We start from the raw sequence: 20,961 nt of genomic DNA, 5'->3' as shown, positions 1-20,961 counted from the left end.
GACTGGCGTTTCTGTGGCCAGTCTTTCAGTACATATACATTGGTGGAGAAGGATGATAATAAATTGAGTGAAGCTTTAGGAGATGGGGCAGAAAATGGGGAACAAAGTGATTTGGAAGAAAATGATGAAAAACAACAGGAAAACGGAGTTATTGGTGCTGTTTCTGTTGATGAAAACTTTTTTAATGGAGAAGATTTAGATGAACTAGAATAATTAAACACACTTGATTTAAAGGAATGACAACAAGCAAATCAGATAAAAAAAACTGTCAGCTCAACATAAACTGAAATTGACCACATCGATTTCTTCCCCTCCTTTCCAGAACTCTTAAACAGGACGTTTATGGTTTCTCACACTGATTTGGGGAAGGTGAAAAAAAAAAGAAATATTCACTTCTATCACCTCTATTCCGACCTTGACTACACCACATAGGGTCATAAGTAATCTGAAACATAATGGTCATTACAGAAAAGATTTTGTAAACAATTGAAATAGCAAGCATAACCACTTTTTCCCAATTTGTGAGTTTCATTGGACACGTGTTATTACCCAGCACAACAAACATTGAAAATATCACTCATTTAAGCTGTATCTTTTAATGAGTGATTTGATTTACTTTGTATTTATTTTTTTTAAAACGACATCTTAAAATAAGAGCACTGTTCCTTCAGAAATACACTACTTATGCAGATTCAGTGTTGTGTTTCTTTGAACACTTGATCAGATGGACATTAAAGATGCAGGTTCTTTAAACTAACAGCATCATCTGGAATGCCTTCTTTAAGCCATTTAACATTTTCCCTCTACCTTTTTTTTGGCGACAAAGTTGTAAATAAAGACCACAAGCGTTGTAACAAACAAACAAATAAACTAGCCATTCTCTTCTCCAGGGCTCCAATGCTCTGGCACTGATGCTGTATCTTTGACAAGGTATGAACTCTTTTTGTCCTTGTCGTCCCTATTTTCATTATGTAGATGATTACTGGTTGATGATTCACAGCTAGTTTTTTAATGCCAAAGATACCCCTTGGGTTTGTCCTTTAAAAGACACTTGGAAAAGATGGGGATAACTATGGCAGAGTGCAGCATTCATTTTACTGTGTTGAGATGTTTTTGCTTAACTGTTCAATTCTAGGTTGGGGGATGTATATCCAGCAATGACTTTGATATAAAAATAAAAGGTATCCGTGAAACTTAAAAAAAAAGAATAACTCCCCCTTTAAAAAATAATAAAAGGATGCTGCACAAAGACTCCAGAGACTAGAAAACTGAGGTCACACAGGCCAGTGAGGCAAGGAGGTATACAGATTCATTTCCTGGGAGGAAGATCTGCAAAATCCATGTAGCCTCTCTAAGGAACCATGTGAGCCCTCCAGGAAGCATTATATCCATTGCCTAATAAAGAGGACAAAGCAGCAGAATTCTTGGATCACACCTAATATCTAGACCAGGGATTCTTAATTTGGGATCTACAAACTTGTTTTAAAAATTTTTTTGGTAACTATATTTCCATATAATGTTTTCTTTGTAATCCTATGTATTTCATTTTGTGCATTTAAAAACATTATTCTGAAGAGTCCACAGCCTTCACCAGATTGTCAGACACAAAAAGACACAAAAAACCTATGCAAAAAAGGTTAAGAATTGCTGGTCGAGACCAAGCAGAGGCATTTCTGAGTAGGGGAATTCCTGGACCATGCCAATTTTCTGGATCAAGCAGAATTCCAGGACCAAAAAGACAGAAGCTTTTTGAACAAGCAGAAACTTCATCCAAGAATCAGCAAGGGACAGAGACACAGTGAAAGAGCAAACCTAAATCACCTTCCTCACTGGTACTGTGAGTTATATGGACTGTGCAGGTCTTATAGAGGTATAGTAGCTTCCCCAACCTGCTAAATGAAGAAGCTCCGGGGAAGCTCAAAAACCCATGTCACAAGACCTACAACTCTGAGTAAACCTCCCTTTTGCTACTGGTAGGAGTGTGAATATCAATTAGATACCAGTTTCCTAGGCATTCCCCCTCCCTTCCCCAGCAGTGTCAGTACTTACACCCCAGGTCTGAGCTCCCTGCTTCCTTTTTATTTCTCACACAGGTTGTAAAAAATTTTATTTTTTAAATTTATTTTTCTTATTACATTTTAAGTTTCAAATTGTCTCCCGCCCTCTCCACCTTGCACTAGAAAGCCACCATTTGAAAAAGAAAAAATCTATTATCTATCTATCTTTATACACACACACATATGTAAAACTATACTACCTAAACTTCTATTTATCGATTCTTTCTACGGAGGTGGATAGCATCTTCCTTCATGGGTCCTTTGTGGTTGATTTGAATATAATACTCTGAATGGCTTAGTTATTTACAGATATTTTAAAAACAATATTCTGTTATTGTATACCACATTCTCTTTCTTCTGCTCATTTCACTCTTCATTATTTCATGCAAATCTCTCTTATGTTTTTCTAAAATGAACCAGCTCATCATTTCTTACAGCACAATAGTATTCCACAAGCTCTGTGCTTCTTGTCCCCAATGCCTGTTCCTATTTGACAGCGATGAGAACCCTATAAAAAACTAACGGGCTTCACCTGTACTTGCCACTTAACTCCATCCAGGACCCAAGGGCCTGCCCTGTGTTCGTCTTCTCTGATTGCCCCTTCGTTTTGTATTTCCTCTCATTTACTGAAGCTTACTTTTTTCCCCCACTTTCTTTCTATACTCTCCCGTCTTGTGCTGAATTTTGCATGGTGACACTCCACCTCCCAGCCTCTCCAGGTCTCTTCTTAGAAGCATCGGCTTTCGTACAGAATTGTCACTAATGATTTCAGCAGACGCACTTAAATCCCGAGTCTTTGACTTAAGGAATGTAGAATATAAAGATTGTGACTAGTGGCCCCAAAATGACTGCTTCTTGAGCCTCTTGGGTTTTTCCTCTGGCAACTAAGTATCAGATAAGAGAGATTGTGGCCTTTCTCTGTGCAGAGAATTCCCTAGACCAAAGAAATCGCAGATTTATTAATAAGAGTTTTGAGGGACACGTACACTCAGTAACTGCAGGCTGTCTATGGACATAGGGATGGCTAGGTGGCGCCGTGGACAGCGTCTGGAAGACATTAGTTTAAATTAACCCTGGAAAGGTCACTTAACCTCTGTCTGCCTCAATTTTTTCATATGTGAAATGGGGATAAAACCACCTACTTCCCAGTTAAGTTAATATATAAAAGTCTTTCGCAAGCCTTAATCAGTTCCTCTGAGGGCACTATGTTTTTCTATAGAAAATAGTAAGCGCTACCAACCATAAGCAACCCCCAATCTCGATCTCCGGCTCCTTTAATAACCCCGCCCCACTTTCCTCCCCATTCCCCAAGCCCAGCCAATCATTCCCATAGTTAGGGGTGGCGGGGGAAAGGGAGAAACGAAAGGAACGAGCGTGCGCGACCAATAGCCAGCCTGGGGAGAGGAGGCGTGGAAGCAACGCGGATAGGCTGAATTTTGAGTGGCGTCTCGATCGCCCAATCAATGAGTGGTGTGAGCATGGTGCCCAAGTCCCTACAGAAAGGAATGGTGGGGAGTAAGGAGGCCACGTCCCGGCACGTGATATAGGTGACAACCCGGAAGCGACCTCACTTTTTGCCAGCTTTCTCCGCACCTAGGGCTTGAGATGGTGAGAAAGCGATGGCGCATGCGCATTGGTCTTTCCCTTCCCTTTCTTCTCTCCTTCTCCCCTTCTCCCCCTCCCCCCCAGCGCAGCGCCCCATGCCCCCCCAACCGCCCTTCAAAGAGGTGGCCCCGGGGTGGCGGGCCTGGGGGAAATGGAGGTGGCAGAGGATGCAAGGGCCTGGGAGTGGGGGGGTGGTCGGGTCTGGTGGAGTCTCGGAGGGAAGAAAAGGGGCCGGAGAGGGGTCTCCTGCCAGGGGGGTGGGCGGCGTGGGGAGGTGGTGTTTTTTCTGGGAGCGATGGGATGTGGGCTATGATTTTAAAGGGAGGAGGCCGAGGCGGGAAATGGCCCGTAAGGGTTGCGGGCTGTATAGGGTTTCTTCTCGGGAGAACAGAAGCTCTTTGAGGACAGGGCTTAAGCCATTTTTGTACCCTCAGTGCTTGGCACGTAATCACCGCCTAATAAATAAATGCTCGTTGATTTGGAGACGGAGGGGAGGGGGTGGGAGAAAGAAATCCCTTCATTTTTCACCCGGATAGCTCCTGCCCCTCCTCCTTCGCACCCTCTCCTGACTGCCCGGCCCCTCCAGAAAGCTTCGAGAGGACGGAATCTGTTTCAGTTTTGTCTTTCCTAGTAGTAACGTGCCTAACAATCGATTTATTAACTAGGATTAAGCATTCGAGGGCTTGCTTTTCTCCGACTGCTGGGGATAGAAAAAGGGAAGCTGGCCCTGCGCTCAAGGGAATGACTTTGTTTTGGGGAGGACAGAGGGACACGGGCAGAGCAAATTAAATGCAAATTGTAATTTCTAAAAGGGAAGGCCCTAGCAACTGGGGCAAACTGGGGCAAACTACGTCCTGTAGGACGTAGCCCTGGAATCGAGTTTTGAACAAAGCTGGCGTTCTGTTAGGACGAGATTGTTGTCTGGGAAGGCAGTGTGGTGCGGTGTCACGAATGACTTGGAGTCAAGACCTCGGTTCAATCACCCACCTTCCCGGTTACCTGTGAAACCTTGGCTTAAACTTTCTGGGCTTCATTTTCATCATTGGTAAAATGAGGGGGTTGGACTAGATAACCTCTAAGGTTTCCAGCTCTAAATAGATGACTCTATGATCCCCTGAGTACGTTCTAAGCAAAAGCCCTCAGACTGTCCAGATTGTAAGACAGGAGAAAGAGCGCTGGCCAGCTTGGTTGAAAAGAGTAATGTGCAGTAAGCCTACAAAGAGGTAGGCTGGAGCCAGATTGTAGAGCTTTAGAGAGCTAAGGGAGGAGTTTGCATTTTATTTTAGAGGCAAAAGGAAGCTGTTGGAGCTTCTGAGCAGGAGAGGGATAAGGTCAGACCTGTGCCATAGGACCATCGATTTGGCAACTTTATGGAAGATACATTGGAGAGGAGAGCCTTGAGACAAGGAGATTAGAAAACGGAACTCACATAAGTGAATGATCAACTTTTGTTGTGATTGAATTAGCACATCGAGGACAGGGGAAGATTTAGGTTTGTGAGTGGAAGGGAAGGAAACAAATCCGAGCATGAGGGAGGGAAATCAGGCACTTGGGCACTGAGTAGAAATAGTGTATTGGGCATCACAGCATGGCGAAAAGACAGCTGGACTGAAAATCAGGAGAGACTTCAAATTCCACCTAAGACACTGTGTGACTGTGAGCTAGTCCCTTAACTTCTCTTGATTCTGTTTTCTTATGTTTAAAATGGACACAATAATTAACCTGTAGTAATTACTCCCTACAGGGTTGTTGTAAGGATCAGAGGTGCTTGCAAAACCCTATATAAATGTCAGCAATTATTGTTTATCCTAGTCTAAAGTCTTGGCAAGGTGGGGAGATGTGTAAGGAAAATAGGGAAACAGGGGAGATGTAGCACCAGCAGCAGGAGGAATATAGTTTGCAAGTAAGTTGGAAAGATCTCAGTTTAGCTCTCTTAAGTCTGATTTTTCCCTTCTCATAATTTATTTCTAGACATCTGCATTGACCCAGGGGCTGGAGCGTATCCCTGACCAGCTGGGCTACTTGGTACTGAGTGAAGGAGCCGTGCTGGCGGTAAGTCTTAGGGAGAAAAGTAGAAAGACGACCTGACTCTTGATAGCTCCTTCATGATTTTACAACCTTTCCATTTATCTCTTCCTTCCTATAGCTTCTCCTAATTTGAACTATGTGCTATAGTTTGATCCATAAAGTATGCATAATCCTTATCTTTAAGTTCCCATGAATTTAACTATTATCTCTGTGCAGATGACTCCCAAATCTATGCATCTCTGCCTTGTATTCCAGTCTCCCATCACTAACTTCCTGCTAGAAATCCCCACCTGCATATTCTATGGGAATCTCAAACTCAGTAAGTCCAAAACAAAACTCATTATCTTTTCCCATAAAACCCACACTTCTTCCTAACTTACCTGTTTCTGCCAAGGGCACTATTATCTTTTCATTTATCCCAGGTTCAGTCCCAGGAGACATCAGTGGATCTTTACTCACTCTCACCCACCATGTCCAATCAGTTGCCAAGTCTTGTCAATTCTTTGTCCTAAATGTCTATCCCAATCTCTGCTCACTCCACAATCCCTGTAGCCCAGTTTATATCACCTCTCTCCTAGGCTCTTGCAATAGCCTTTCAGTGTGTATCCCTGAATCAAGTCTCTCCCTTCTCTAGTCCTTCCCCTCCATCAAATTGATATTTCTCAAATGCAGATCTATGTCGTTACCCTGCTCAAGAAGCTTCAATACTGTTTTATATTTAAAGTTTTGACTTCAGTCTGAAGTTATTCTCCCTCACATACCACATTCCAGCCAAACTGGCCTACTTAGTGTTCCCAGTACACAAAATTCCATTTTTTGCCTTCTTAACCTTTGCAGGCTTACTTTACCAGGCTGAACTCTATCCTTAGAATTTTCCCCCTCCTTGGAAACTCTACCTGTTTAAGGCTCAGCTCAAGTATTACCTCCTTCAAAAGGCCTTTTCTGATTCCTCTGCTTGTTAGTGCCCCTCTCATCAATTTGTATTTATTTTGGATCTCTCCTGAATGTACTTTATCAGTGAACATAGGACTGTCTAGTAAACTGTGAAGACCTTGAGGGAATAGGCTGCCTCTTTTGTTTTTGTATCTCAATTGCAGTGCCTGGCACATAGTAGGTCCTTAATAAATGCTCATTGATAGGTTAATTCTAGCTTTCATAGTTGTGTCGCAGTTCTCCTGATTCTTCTCCTAGATGTTTAGCTCCTCAGAATCCTTTGCTGGATTATATCCATATCTTGCCCCCAAATTCTGGCTGTCCCCCAACGCTATGTGCTGGGCGCTTTTCCTTATATCCCCTTGCCTAGTTCTACATTTTCAGTTTCCACGTACAGATATCTCCCAAATTTATCCCAAGAGAGTGTGTGTGTGGTCGTCCAAATCCCTCTCAAGCTTCAGTCCTGAATTACCAACTGCCTGCTAGATACAGCTAGCTACCCGAATGACTCATAGGTACCTCACACTGCACATCTAAAATGAAACTCATTTTCTTTACCTTTCCCTCTGCCTAAAACCAATCCTCTTCTGTTTCTTTTTGGTATGTTATTATCCTGCCAGTCACCTAAATTCAAATCTTGCCTCATTCATTCCCTGCCTCCTCAAATCCACAATTCCAGTCATTTGCCAAGTCCTGTCGGTTATACCTGTACAACATTTCGTATCCATTCCCTTCTGTTCACTAGGCAGCTAGCAGCCCAGTTCAGGCCCTCATAGCTTCTGCTTCTCTGGGGGAAGGATGGGTAGCAATCTCTAATTACACCTAGGACCAGCTCTTTTAGGACCTGAAAGAACTTACTTAAACATTGAGTTCCTGACCACTGTAGTCAATGCAGAGAACCTTGGGAACAGATTCCAAGGCCTAGACATTTTTTCTATGCTGCTCCTGTGCATGTACTTTTTAGAAATGGGACAGGGAAAGCAACCCAGGCATCTCTACTACTAGTTAGGTACCTTAACTGAGGCCCACAGGGTTGAAGAGGTGGGAGAGAAGTGGAAAGAAAACAATGACTCTGAGGAGACTGGGGATGAAGAAATGTCCTCTTTTTTTTTAGTTACAAATTTATTTTTTATTTTTAGTTTACAACACTCAGTTCCACAAGTTTTTGGGTTCCAAATTTTCTCTCTCTCTCCTCCCCCTTCCTCTTCCTCCCCAAGATGGTATGTAATCCAGTGTTGGTTCTACATATACCTTCATGTTGAACTTATTTACGTAATAGTCCAGTTGTAAAGAAGAATTATGACCAATGGAATGAATCATGAGAAAGAGGAAATGAAACCAAAAAAGAAGGGAAAAAAGCAAAAAGTTTGCCTCAATCTGCATCATTCAGATTCCATAATTCTTTCTCTGGATGTGCATAGCTTTTTCCATCATGAGTCTTTTGGAGGTGCCTTTGAACCTTGATGAGAGGAGCCAAGTCTATCAAAGTTAGTCTTACAGATACCATGTATCTGTAATCATGTGTAATGATCTCCTGGTTCTGCTCCTCTCACTCAGCATCAGTTCATATAAGTCTTTCCAGGTTATAATGAAGTTCATCTGCTCCTCATTTCTTATAGCACAATAGTATTCCATTACATTCATATCCCACAATTTGTTTGGCCATTCCTCAATTGATGGGCATCCTCTTGTTTTCCAATTCTTTGCCACCACAAAAAGAGCTGCTATATTTTTGTACATAGTGGTCCGTTTCCCACTTGTGTGATCTCTCTGGGATACAGCCCTAGAAGTAGTATTGCTGGGTCAAAGGGTATGCATATTTTTATAGCCCTCTGGGCATAGTTCCAAATTGCTCTCCAGAATGGCTGGATCCATTTACAACTCCACCAACAATGTAACAATGTTCCAATTTTCTCTCAAGCATTTATCATTTTCCTCTTTTGTCATGTTAGCCAATCTGACAAGGAGAGATGTGATACCTAAGAGTTGTTTTGATTTGCATTTCTCTAATCAATAGTGATATAGAGCATTTTTTCCCATGCCTATAGATATCTTTAATTTCTTCCTCTGAAAACTGCCTGTTCATAACCTTTGACCATTTCTCAATTGGGGAATGACTTGTATTCCTATAAATTTGGCTCAGTTCCCTGTATATTTTAGATATGAGACCTTTATCAGAGATACTAGTTGTAAAGATTCTTTCCCAGTTTTCTGCTTCCTTCCTAATCTTTGTTGCATTGACTTTGTACAAAAACTTTTCAATTTAACATAATAGTAATTATCCATTTTGCATTTTGTAATACTATCTTTTGTTGGGTCATGAATTCTTCCCTTTCCCATAAATCTGACAGGTAAATTATTCCTTGTTCTCCCAAACTGCTTATAGTATCAGCCTTTATTCCTAAGTCAAGAACCCATTTTGACTTTATTTTGGTATACAGTGTAAGATATTGGTCTATGCCCAGTTTCTACCATACTGTTTTCCAGTTTTCCCAGCAGTTTTTGTGAAATAGTGAATTCTTAACCCAGAAGCTGGATTCTTTGGGTTTATCAAAAAGTAGATTAATATAGTCGTTGACTCCTGCATCTTGTGTACCTAACCTATTCCACTGATCCACCACTGTGTTTCTTAGCCAGTACCAAGTAGCTTTGATGACTGCTGCTTTATAATACAGTTTAATACCTGGTATGGCTAGGCCACCTTCCCTAGCATTTCTTTTCATTAATACCCTAGATATTCTAGACCTCTTGTTCTTCCAGATGAATTTTGTTATTACTTTATCCAGCTCTGTAAAATAATTTTTTGGTAGTTTGATTGGTATAGCACTAAATAAGCAAATTAACTTTGGTAAAATTGTCATTTTTATTATATTAGCTTGGCCTAACCACAAGCAACTGAGGTTTTTCCATTTATTTAGATCTGACTTCATTTGTGTGAAGGAAATATCCTTTCATTAAAAGGACAAGGGTCAGGCCCTGAGATTCCCACTTCCTGTTTCTTTCCTGTGCACTGGGTGTCTTCGAGAAGCCTGTTATTTGTTGAAATGTTTACATGGAAATGTTAAAATTTTGATTTGTAGACTATTTGTTCATGTTTAATAAAAACTGCCTTGGTATGTAGAACAAAAATAAAATCAAGGTCAGCTGTATCTACGATGTTTCTTTGATCATTAGATCAGGAGCCTAGTAATCCTGTCCAAAATCAGGAAATACGGTTGCTTTCTTTTTGAGATTTCATCTCCTCAACTTGCCCAAGGTGGAAGTGCAGTGACCACCAATGAGCATAACCCCTCTGCTGACTGACAGAAACTTTGACCTCTTCCATTTCCAAACTGGGTCAGTTTGCCGCTCCTTAAGCAGCCTGGTGGCAACCGACTCCTCCCAAGGACTCAACCATATTGTTGCCAGACTTGTTGCAGGTACTCAAGCAGCTTTAACTCCACTGCTGCTCAAAACTCCAGGGCTCTTCTGCCTCCCCAGTAACAAGGATTATAGGTGTGCACCACCGTGCTTTCTTGTGTAGATATTTACTAACTACATCAGTAATGAGAACAGAGTCAAAGTCAAACTCACTAGTTGCCTAGTGATCACTGACAGTAGCTTATCAGTTATGCCTTTCAGTTCTTTCAGTACCCTGAAGTGTTATCCAGGTGACCTGGACTCATTAAGGGTTTCACCTCTAGTAGTCATCACTGTGGTTTCCTTTCCAGTTAAAAGACCATGCCCCTTGTTAGAGAAAACAGAAATGGTCCGTATTTATTAAGCACATGCCCATTCAGGCCAAGGATACAAACAGAGTGAACTTAAAGCCCCTACTCGAGAGGAATTTACATTCTAACAAGACAGAGATGACCATCCGTGCCATCTGTTATTGTTGCCCCCTCTCCTCGGAGCAGTAGATTATCTCTTTGATCCTTAGGGAAAGAGCTCAGGGTTGGAGTAAGGTTGTCCTCCCCTCTCCTGCCCCGGATACTTAGGAACTGCGATCAAGAGCTAGTCACATATGTGTATTTGATGAATCTCAGTTTCCTCATCTATAAAACGGGAAGAATAATCCTTGTATTACAAGCTTTGGAGAGTCAATATGAAGGTCGAACGAGAGAATATAAAGTGGTTTGCAAAAGAGTGCTCCATAAATACCAGCTCTCTTCGTCCCCCCTTCTCCAACATAACTTAGACTGAAAACAGCCTTTGAGGTTTATATTCCTTCACCAGTTTCAGCACCTCCTGGACGGACCATGCCATGTACTCATATTCCTCCTGTTACCTGCTTTCTGTCTTCTGTCTGTATATTTAAAAAAACCTAACTTGGCTTTTCACTTCCCTGTGCCCATAATTAGTCTCTTTAGACAACTCCCACTTTTCCTTCTCATTGGATCTTCAGAATTTCATTTGAAAATTTCCCATCCTTCTGGACTCACGTTCCTTGTAGAATTCGGTTCATACGATCTCTCCCAATTCTTTCTCTGGGTCTCCTCAAATTAAAGGGGGAATTGTCAGAATATGCCCAGCTTTCATCTTCTGTATCATAAATTTTAAGATAAAGTAGTAAATTCAGATTCCCATCATTCCAGCTTAGCAAGAGCAGTCGGGAACATGGTTTGAAGCCTGAGTACGAGATTTAGTAGCTTTGTAACTGGACGTCACTTTCTGAACTTGTTACCTGTAAAATGAGGTTATTTGTCCTCTGTACTTCGTAGGGTGGTTGTGAGGAAAGCTTTTTGGTAAATCTCAGGGCATCATATCGGTGTAAGTTTTACATGTAAAACTTATAAACTGAACCACAGAATAAAGAATTGGAAGGATACTTCAGCTGCCATCTAGTTTAACTTATGGCTAAAAGTATATCTCCATTTAGAACATAAATGGCAGGTGGTCATCTTCAACTGTAAGACTTCCAGTAAGGGGAAGCTCAACAACTCCTAGGGCAGCCCAGTTCCACTTTTTGAACAGCATGGATTGTTTATTTTTCCTAACATCATGGCTAAATTTGCTTCTTTGCAGCTTTCACTCTTTGTTACCTCTAGAACTAAACAGAACACTCTCTCTCTTAAACATGACAGTCCGTCAATATTTGAATACAAACATCATGTCTCCCCTGAGTCATCTGTACTCCAGGCTAAACATGCCTTCAGTCAATGCTCATATACCATACATCCTACTTGTCCTCTGGACACTTCCTGGTTGTCATTGTCTTTGGCTTGGTGTCCTGAACCTAAAAGAGTACTCCAAATACGACTAGGGTAAAATACAGAGGGACTATTGTCTGGTTATTGGAAGCAGTGTCTTTTTTTCTTTTTCTTATTTAAATGCCTCTCTTCTCAGTCTTGTTACAGATTTTTTAAAGGGCATGGGGTGGGGGAGGGGCTGGGAGGAAGCCCAGTAAAACCAAACGGTATTAACTGAGTTTGAGGGTACATATGATGTTCCACACCCCTATTTCCCCATACTTCTGCAAAGAGGGAAGGGAGGTGGATTTTCTTCCTGTGGACCAAGCTTGGCCATTGAGTTTTGTTCCCTTTGTGGTGCTGTCATTGTGTATATTATTTTCCTGGTTCTGCTTACTTCATTCTGTGCCAGTTCGTATTAAGTTTTCCGTTGCGTCCAACAATTCTTTATATTCATCATTTTATTCCATTACTAAATGTACCACACTTTGTTTAGTCATTCTCCAATTAGTGGGAATCTGTTCTATCTCACTCAGCCAGTATTCATTTGGATATACAAAAAACAAATACAATCCCTGCTGTCAAGGAACTCATATTCTCCTGCATGCCTAGGGGGCACAACATGTACATACATAAACAGGCGGATACAAGATAACTTGGGAAGGCACTAGCCATGAGAGTCTTGGTTTTCCAAGCCTCCTGCTGAAAAAAGTGCTCAAGCTGAATCTCAAGGAAGCCAGGGATTCTCAAATGTGGAGGTGAGAAAGGGGAGAGTATTTCAAGCATGAGAGCCAGTGCAAAGCGTGGCATTGGGTGTGTTACATGTGAGAAATAGCAAGGAGGCCAGTTGGGTTGGAGCAGAGTACGAGATTGGGAGTAATATTGGAAGAAGATTGTAAAGACAGAAGAGGCTATGTCATACAGATCTTAAATGCCAAACAAAGGAGTTTGGGAGACACTTAAGTTGATTGAGTGGGGGTGTAGCAAGGTTGGTTAGAGCTGTGCTTTTTACGGTACTCACTTTGTGTGAAGGATGGATTGCAGTGGACAGATTTGAGGCAGTGGGAGCAATTAAAAGGCTACTGCAGTAGTACAGATGATGAGTTGCCTGAGGTGGTGACTGAGTGGAAAGAAGAGCATCTATCCGAGAGATGGCATTTCTTCTATCTCCACAAGATTTGAAACTGGAACTATTATGGCCAGTTTCTTAACTTTTTTTATCACAAACTCTAAAAGGAAGTGTTAAGTCCCCCCCCACCCCCAAGCCAAATTCTTAGCATTTCCACTCCTGGGGCACCAGTTCCTCCCTCAGTGAGAATCACATTCCATGTAGAGTTTGTTGTTTTGGGTTTTTTAACCTTTTGAAGGATGAAATTAAGGCAAATCAAGGTTATTAGCTGCTCTGCTTTTGGCAGAGAAGAAAGATTTCCAATAGACAGCTGGTAATCGTGCCTGAACTCATCTACTTACTTTTTCCATCTAGTCCTTCTCTAGTGCACCTTGATGACAGAGTCATTGGCTTCTTCCTCATGTGGTTGTTACCCAAATGGTTTCTTTGTTGTCTCCTTGACTATTTCTCACGAGAATAACATCTTAATAGAGTACCTACCTCTTTTTATCTGTCCTTAATAAGGTTTTTTGGTATTTAACAAAAAAAAACCCAATACACATTTATGAGGCAAAACATTGTGTTAAGTATGTAGGGAGAAACAAAGATTAAATATGAAACGTGGTCCTGCCTCCATGGAGCTTATGGTATATTGCTCCTGATGAAAGAAAGTTGATGTTAAAACTATCGTGAAGAATTAGAATTCCACATTCTCCTTCACACCCTTGGTAAAAGGATAGATCTACTCAAAATCAGAATTTAGACTAAAGACTGCCTAGTCTCTAGGGCCCAGAGTAACAAAGAAAATTATTAACTTAAGCCTATTTCCCAATAATGGCACAGTGAATAGAATCAGGAAGATCTGAGTTCAAATCCAGCCTCAGACACTAGCTGTGTGACCCTGGGAAAGTCACTTAAGCCCTGTTTGCCTCAGTTTCCTCATCTGTAAAATGAGCTGGACAAGGAAATTGCAAATTACCCCAGTATCATTATCAAGAAAACCCCAAACGGGATCACAAAGAGCTGGACAAGACTGAAAAGACTGGCCATTTCCTAATAATAAGGCATAACTATCCAGAGCCATATTCCACGTATGGGTATCAGCTGGCCTCCTTGTGTTCCTTTTCGCTTCTTGTGTAAACTTGGGCATTTGCGTATAGATGTTTGAAGCTATCAATTTATAGTATTTAGCTTTGTTGATATACTTTGGCAGTTTTCTCCCTTCATCCTTTTTCTTTAATGCCCTTTAGATTTACATTGCAAGACATCCAACAACTATATCGTTAGGCTAAAATTTAATGTAAATATAAGGCAATATTATTTTAGACTTGAAGTTTGAAGTGACTGTGGAATATTCAAATAAAAATGTCCAGTAGGCAATGGGAGGTGAGTCTAGAATTTGGGAGATTAAGCAAGGCTGGAGATGATAGATTAAGAATCTTCTATGTAGTGTTTGTTAAAGCCTTACAAGCGAAGGATTCAACATATGCTATTTATAGAACTCTGTGTAGAAGCAAAAAACTAGAACTAAAGTGAATACCCCTTTATTGGGGAAATGGCCAAATAAATTGTGGTACATGAACACAGGGTAATACTCTTTGTGTCATAAGAAACAAAGTATATGAAGAATAAGGAGGGGGAAGGCAGCATGGGAAGACTTATTAAGCTGATGCAAAATGAAGTAGGTAGAACCAGGAAAATGACATCCACAGTGACAACTGCAATGGACGTCCAGAGAACAACCAAAACAATAAAAGCTGAGAGTTGTATAAATGGAGTGGTTAAACTTGGCCTTGATGAAGAGATGTGAGAATGCATCTTTAACCATTTTTGGATATGGGGGTCTGTGGATGTAGAACCTGGCATGTATTGTGAGCTTTGATGAATTTTTCAGAAAATTTTTTTCCTCTTATAAGAGATGGTTCTGTAAGTTGCATTAATTTTTTTTTGCTTTTTTTTTTTTTAAAAGAGTTGGGCTTTCTAGTAGTGCGATCCTTTGAATCATACAGGGAGTTAAGAGAAGAAATGAAGGCTACAAAACAGTGAGCTAAGTGCTAAACTAGGTCTGTACAGCATCACCCAAAGTGAGAGAGGACAAGGTACTCAAGGTGTTGGATGTTACAGTTAGTCAACAAATATTCATGAAATACCTTCTGTGAGTTAGAAATATAAACAAAAAAACAGGTCTTTATCATCTACTGGAGGGGGGGGGCAGGGAACCACAGAAATGGGGGAAATGAGAAGTCTGTTGGGTTGGACAGGATCGATAACCTTTGCATATAGTTTCAGTAGACTGAAGGCTATAGAAGCCAAATTGCAAGGGGTGTTGGGAATGAGAGAGGGCAAAGGTAAACCACTAGTCCATCCAAGTGATGACAAAAGAAAGTTATGTGGTTGGTCACCAGAATAAGTAGCGGGTGCAAACAAAGATTTTTTTTTTGGTGTCCTCCCCCACCCCCCTTCCCCTAAGCTGGCCAAAAGGGGGAGGGGGGGGAGGGGTGTGTGTGTGTGTGGTGGGGGTCACTGATTAAAAATACTGTTTTGTTCGTGTGATCCTTAATTTTTGGTCTCAACTCTTTTATCATCTAGTCATCTGGTGATTTGGAGAATGATGAACAAGCAGCTGGTGCAATCTCTGAGCTAGTGAGCACAGCCTGTGGTTTCCGGTTGTACCGTGGCCTTGACATGCCCTTCAAGCGCCTGTCTGGTAAGCCCCTGACCCCTGGAACAGGAAAGAAGCTCTCACAAATCTTCTTTCCTCAAGAAAATATAAATCCCCTCATTGCCTCTTCCCCAAGTTCCTGGCCATTCTTATTCTGCCTTTTTACCTAATTAGAACCATTCACACTCAAGTCTCCAACCCTCAGGGTGGGGTCCTCTGGCTTTTGATTCTAGCCAACTTTTTGTCTTGGGGGGGGCCTTTGTTCCTAGTGGTCTTCGGGGAACACACGTTGTTGGTGACTGTGTCTGGACAGAAGGTGTTTGTGGTGAAAAGACAGAATCACAGCCGTGAACCCATCAATGTCTGAGACTACAGGGGATTGGAGGGGAAGGTTGAGATCTCTGTAAGCTTCCTGCTTTTCCACATACCCAATCTGACCACTTCCCCTAATAGAATCTAGGCATTCTACTTCGTCTTCATCTCTTCTCCCCCATCCCTGCTCAGTGAGGCAGAGGGGATCAGGGCAGCAGGGACGATCTCCCTTCTTTCTAATAAACATGGTGTCTGACACTAGTACCCTTGGGGTGTGTGTGGATATGTCCTATTTCTTTCTTCCCTTTCTTAAGAATAATATTATCTTAGGTTTACAGATGGAAGGGATCTTAGAGACCATTTAGTCTGACCCCTCACAGATGAGGAAACAGGCCCAGGGAGTTAAGTGACTGGCTCACGATCACCCCAGCCCTGACACTTCTGCCCACTCCTTTAATAGACAGACAGCAATTAATTTCTCCTTCCTCCTGGGCAGACATTTAATGGTCTCAAATTTAGTTGGAAGCAGTAGGAGGAGACATGAAGAAACCACATGGACAGACAAAAACCTTTAAATTAAAGTGCTTGAGGATATAAACATGAATTGGGGGAGCGGAGGGAAACATGAACATCGCTGCCCCCCCCCCTCCACCTGAGTCTGGGGGGCAACCATTGAGATCCACTGAATCATTACCACCTCCCAAATTCAGCCCCTGCTGGTTGGGGGAGGGGAATGTCATAGGCATAAGAAAAATATTTTGTAAACTTAGAACCAGAAAGGGGGGTGAGGGAGAGTGGGGAACAGAACTGGGGATGGGACCAGCCCTCCCAGACAGGAACATGAGGAAATACTGTTGGCTTTTTATCCCCCAGCTCTAGTTCCCAATTCAACTTCAACCCTTTCCTTTAAACAGCAGACACAGACAGACAGCTACATTATCTCCCACATGTTCCATAGGGAGCATCCCAGGAGAGACAGCAGCCACAAAATGAGGACCCCTTCCAGGGGGTTTCCAATTTCTAGGAGTGTCTGAATAGGGAATAGGGATCCAGCTCTCCCTACTTGACAGGTTCAACCACCAGGACCTTGCACTCACGCTTGGCAATCTTGTCCAGAGAGAGCATGGCCTTATCCGGAGGCAGGTAGAGGGGACGGCCTACAGGGGAGGCCACAGGGGGTGTGATGGCACGGCGTTCCATCACACTGCCTGACCTAGGGTATACAGCAAGTGGTTAGTGGATGAACGCAGCCTTGCTTCTGGAACCTTCCCAGGTCCCCAGATACCCAGAACACTACTAAGAGTTCCTTTTCCTGGCTTCATACCTCATGAGGTGGCTTCGGGAGGGCTGCTGGTGGGAGAAGGACTGGGACCGGCCCAGGCTACCCTGATGTCTCTCCATGAAGTCTCGAACAGCAGGGCTGCTAGGACTGCTCTTTCGTGACAAAGGCCGGGCCTCAGGTGGGGGGTGGGATACACTGGCAGTAAACTGCAACTTCAGCTTCATGTGCTGGCTCAACTACAGTAAGGAGACCAGAAGGGTTAAGCATCTGTACTCCAGCACCCTTGCAGTGCTGGAGAAGCCTTGATCTTCCTTTCTACTGGAAAGTCTTTCTTAAGTTCTAGTTTCTACCTCTACCATGCTGCAGCTTTCAGTTTTCCATCCACTCTGAAATCCCCTCTACACCAGTCTTCAAGGTGTCCTACTTCTCCCCCCACCTCCATTACCCCTAGTTACCTCAAAGAGTCCAGCCCTTAGGGCTTGGAAGGCCACACTGAAAGTAAGCGCAGTACCCTTTCTGGAGAAGCCGAGATTGTTGAGAGGTGTGTGACAAACAATAGAATCCAAGGCAGCCTGCATAGCCCGGCGTTCTTCTTCACATAGCTGCTTTCCTGACAAGAGGGGTAAAAAATAGGTCAGTAGAATTTCTAAGACCTTTCATTCTTATCTTTGGTTTGTGGGCCCCCAGGACCTAAGCTGTCTTCCTCTCTTAAAGACTCCAGTTGCTTGGACACTGGCATGAATACCTACCAGTTTGTGCATTCTCTGGGGTCCAGACAAGCCTAACAGCAAGGAAGTCCTGTAAATTGTTGAGCAGTGTATAGGTAACAGTAAAACGCTCGTGTACTCGCACGGGGGATTTACATGAGGCAGTCATTACAAAACATGGACGGTCCAAACGGATGCTAGGCAGCCTGAGGTAGAGAAAGCAGGAAGAGCAGAAAGTGAGGTCTGCAGAGGAAAAAGATGGAGCCTACTACCCATGGGGGATCTGAGAAGTGGGGGATACTCACCGATAGTGGGTATAGATGCTCTGGGTAAATGGTAACTTAGGCGTAGACCACTGTACTATAGCAACCAGAGACACCTCTAGGCCCTGAAGAAATAGAAGGAACAAGTGTTCTTTAGAGAACCTTCCTTTCATCATTCATTCTACAGAATACCTAATTCCATCCTCCTTTACACCCCACCCCCTATGCTTACCTCCTGGCCTTTTGGAGGGGGTTGTTCACCTGCCCTCAGTTGGAACAGGAAGTTATGTTCCTCCAGAGCACTAAGGGGGCATGGGAAACAGCCAGAGGAACCAGGGAGACGACAGAAGGAGCCCATGGAGACCTCCCCAGACTGGTGACTAATTCAAGAGGAAAAAGGGATAGGACATGATATAACAGACCCTTCCAAATCCCTACCCTGTTCCTCCCACTTGTTCCCTTCCTCTCAGCCTCACCAGACGTTGTCCACCAGCAGCACAGAACCATCAGGCATGACAGGCAGATAACTGGCATTGAAGTTTGGGAGGATGCGGATGTCCCAGATAGAAATTTCCTCTTGTGAGGAACTATTCAGCACTGTAAGAGTTAACTGGATTGCTGAGGTTCAGGGCACCTGGATCCCAACCTTATACCCCAAGGACTCCACCCTAACCCCCCCTCCCCAAAGCATCTATCTTAGGTCCAGTCATTCAGGCCCCCAAGCATCCCTCCCCACAGAACACAGGCAGCCAGCCTGCTCACCCTTGAGCACTGTCAGGTGTTTTCCAGCCACAGTGATTTGTCGACATTTCAGAACAGGAGGGGGCAGTAGGGTCAGCAGGGTACTCACTGTAAAGTGAAAGTAAGGACGGATGGATTAGTCTAGTAGCTGTTAATCCAAGCTGCTTCACCTCTTCCCCATCACCCAGTCCCACCCCAAAAGTTAATTGTTTTTCCCCCAACCTGGCACTTAAAAATATATCGCATGCATCCCAAACCCTCTAGCCATTGAAACACGTGTGCCCCTTCTCCCTAGCTTGGCTCTGAATTCCACACCTTGGGCCTTGAATGCATTTTGCTCCCCTCGGAATGTCTCCCCGGGGGCCCGGGTCTGCAGCAATCTCAGGTAGCCATGATCTCTGACCTCTGCTGTCTCAACCTCCCTTTTCCACACAGTAACTACAATCTGGATGAGGGAGAGACAGACAGATGGATTCCTGGGGAGGGGAGAGTTTTTCTGGTGGGCAATAGCACCCTCCCCGTCTCACCTTGGCCTTAAGTGTTCCTGGGGGTAGTTTGTCCAGTGAAATGGTTAGTGGAAAGATGACTTCATCTGTGGACACAATTGGTTCTTCCACAGGCAGCTGAGGGGGGCGAGTTCACAGAGGTCAGCAAGGCGTTACGGAGCTGTCGGTCTGGAGCCTTCAGTCCCACCCCCTTCCTGGTGTGCAGCGCCCACGCCCAGACCTTTCCCACCACATCCAGCCTCCCCCCGCCGCCCCGAACATTTACCTCGTGGGCACCCGCACCCCTGGCTCCTCACCATGGTTGTTCCCCCGCCTGTGGCAGGGCCCGGGCCATGGGTGAGAAGGGGGCTGCAGTCGGAGAAGAGCCCCGCAGCCCCGGGGGATTGCCCGTCCAGGTCTCCGCAGCCCGGTGCCCCACTTCCGGCGCTGACCGAGGCCAGGGCCGCCAGGGCCGCGGCTAGTTCGGCCCAGGTACCTCCGGGGACTGCCCCGGGCCCGCCCCCGGCGCCCGCCTCGGCGTTCCCTCGGCAGCGCAGCACCAGCAGGAAGCGCACGGTCTCCCCCAGGTAAAGGTGGTTCCTCCGCGGCAGCGCCCGGTAGCGCCCGGGATCCCCGGCCAGCTCCGCCCGGGGGGGCAGCGGCACCGCGGGGAAGTACATCGAGTAGTCGCACTGGGACTCCATGGGCTGCGGCCGGGCCCAGCCTGGGGCCGGGGCGGGGGGGAGGGCGCCCCGGGACCCGAGACCGCAGTGCTGCGGGGGGAAAGATCCAGAGCCGGGGCCGAGGGGGCGGGGCGGAGGCCGGACGGAGCGGGAGGAGGCTGCAGGCTGAGGGGCGGGGGCGGCGGCCCCGGGAGCCGGTTCAAGGCGAGGGTCCCGCCCGGGAGTAAATCCGGAACCAAGAAGGGGCGGGGCCGGAACCCGGCGGGGGGGGGGGGGACCGAAGGGAGTAGAGGAAGAAACCGGAAATGATGGAGGGGGCGGGGCTTCCGGGGTTCTCCCGAATTTGTCTGGCAAGACCTCGGTGAGATCCGAGGTTAACTTCTTGTGGGTCCGGTTAGTTCTCCCTCCGCGCCCGCCCCCGTACTCTGGGGACTTGGAAGGCTAGCCTAGGAATGCTGGATTTGAGACTTCAAAACCTGAGCTTCACTCAACTCATATTTTCTTTTGGGGGGTGGGGGCAGGCACTGGACTTAAGGTTTTCCCAGTTTGTGTAACTCCCTGTGTGGTTAACTCGCTCCTGCGGTGCAGATCTGGGATGTATAGTCCCAGTCTCCTGAGTAGTTTAGTGACTTGTCCGTGGTCACACAGCTAGAATGTAGCAGAGTTCTACTGCTCTGCCTCCCTAATGGGGTTGTTGTGAAACAAATGAAATAATGTATGTGAACTGCTAAATGTAGGTCAGCTCTCGTTATTTCATTATATTCCCCCTTCGGATTTCAGCATCAACCAGCACTTCTGCATGATGTAAATTTCTGAGTTTATTTCACATGGTTCCACCACTTTTAACCTTTTGACCCCTCCAGGGAGTTGAGAATTGCTACATGGAGCCTGCCATGGGGGCTTGAAAAGGAAGCAGTAGGAGGTGAT

General features: G+C 44.5%; 2 protein-coding genes across 4 annotated transcripts; one reads left to right on the top strand and one right to left on the bottom strand.

Annotated features, from left to right (window-relative positions):
- Window positions 1–3,590: 3,590 nt before the first annotated feature.
- LAMTOR4 (late endosomal/lysosomal adaptor, MAPK and MTOR activator 4) lies at window positions 3,591–16,144 on the top strand. 2 transcript variants are annotated; one of them, XM_036767077.1, is made up of 4 exons: window positions 3,591–3,665; window positions 5,634–5,714; window positions 15,489–15,606; window positions 15,831–16,144. In XM_036767077.1, exons 1-4 carry the CDS (start codon window positions 3,663–3,665, stop codon window positions 15,926–15,928), a joined length of 300 nt encoding a protein of 99 aa, XP_036622972.1. In that variant the 5' UTR covers window positions 3,591–3,662; the 3' UTR covers window positions 15,929–16,144. The 2 variants fall into 2 exon arrangements, with proteins under 2 accessions (XP_036622972.1, XP_036622971.1); XM_036767076.1 differs by lacking the exon at window positions 3,591–3,665 and adding an exon at window positions 3,755–3,784.
- A 211-nt stretch (window positions 16,145–16,355) lies between these two features.
- Window positions 16,356–20,299, bottom strand: TRAPPC14 (trafficking protein particle complex 14). Of its 2 annotated transcripts, XM_036767074.1 has the most exons (11): window positions 19,669–20,299; window positions 19,394–19,489; window positions 19,182–19,311; window positions 18,888–18,974; window positions 18,602–18,722; window positions 18,358–18,505; window positions 18,168–18,250; window positions 17,905–18,068; window positions 17,611–17,765; window positions 17,198–17,391; window positions 16,356–17,086 (listed from the first exon to the last, which is right to left on the bottom strand). In XM_036767074.1, the coding sequence occupies exons 1-11, from the start codon at window positions 20,053–20,055 to the stop codon at window positions 16,933–16,935; spliced, it is 1,719 nt and encodes a 572-aa protein (XP_036622969.1). In that variant the 5' UTR covers window positions 20,056–20,299; the 3' UTR covers window positions 16,356–16,932. The 2 variants fall into 2 exon arrangements, with proteins under 2 accessions (XP_036622969.1, XP_036622970.1); XM_036767075.1 differs by lacking the exon at window positions 16,356–17,086 and having other exon boundaries at window positions 17,233–17,391; window positions 17,667–17,765; window positions 19,669–20,110.
- Between the last annotated feature and the right edge of the window lie 662 nt (window positions 20,300–20,961).

The sequence above is a fragment of the Trichosurus vulpecula genome, chromosome 7 (assembly GCF_011100635.1).
Source record: "Trichosurus vulpecula isolate mTriVul1 chromosome 7, mTriVul1.pri, whole genome shotgun sequence".
NCBI classification, from domain to species: Eukaryota; Metazoa; Chordata; class Mammalia; order Diprotodontia; family Phalangeridae; genus Trichosurus; species Trichosurus vulpecula.
This window is presented reverse-complemented; position numbering and strand designations above follow the sequence as displayed.

Coding starts and splice junctions, on each gene's coding strand:
- TRAPPC14 (XM_036767074.1), bottom strand. CDS start 20,055: ATGGAGTCCCAGTGCGACTACTCGATGTACTTCCCCGCGGTGCCGCTG. Junction 19,490..19,668: donor CAGGCGGGGGAACAACCATG/GTGAGGAGCCAG, acceptor CGCCCCCCTCAG/CTGCCTGTGGAAGAACCAAT. Junction 18,506..18,601: donor CTGCTGGTGGACAACGTCTG/GTGAGGCTGAGA, acceptor CTCTTGAATTAG/TCACCAGTCTGGGGAGGTCT.
- LAMTOR4 (XM_036767076.1), top strand. CDS start 3,758: ATGCCCCCCCAACCGCCCTTCAAAGAG. Junction 3,785..5,633: donor CCCAACCGCCCTTCAAAGAG/GTGGCCCCGGGG, acceptor ATTTATTTCTAG/ACATCTGCATTGACCCAGGG. Junction 15,607..15,830: donor GCCCTTCAAGCGCCTGTCTG/GTAAGCCCCTGA, acceptor CTTTGTTCCTAG/TGGTCTTCGGGGAACACACG.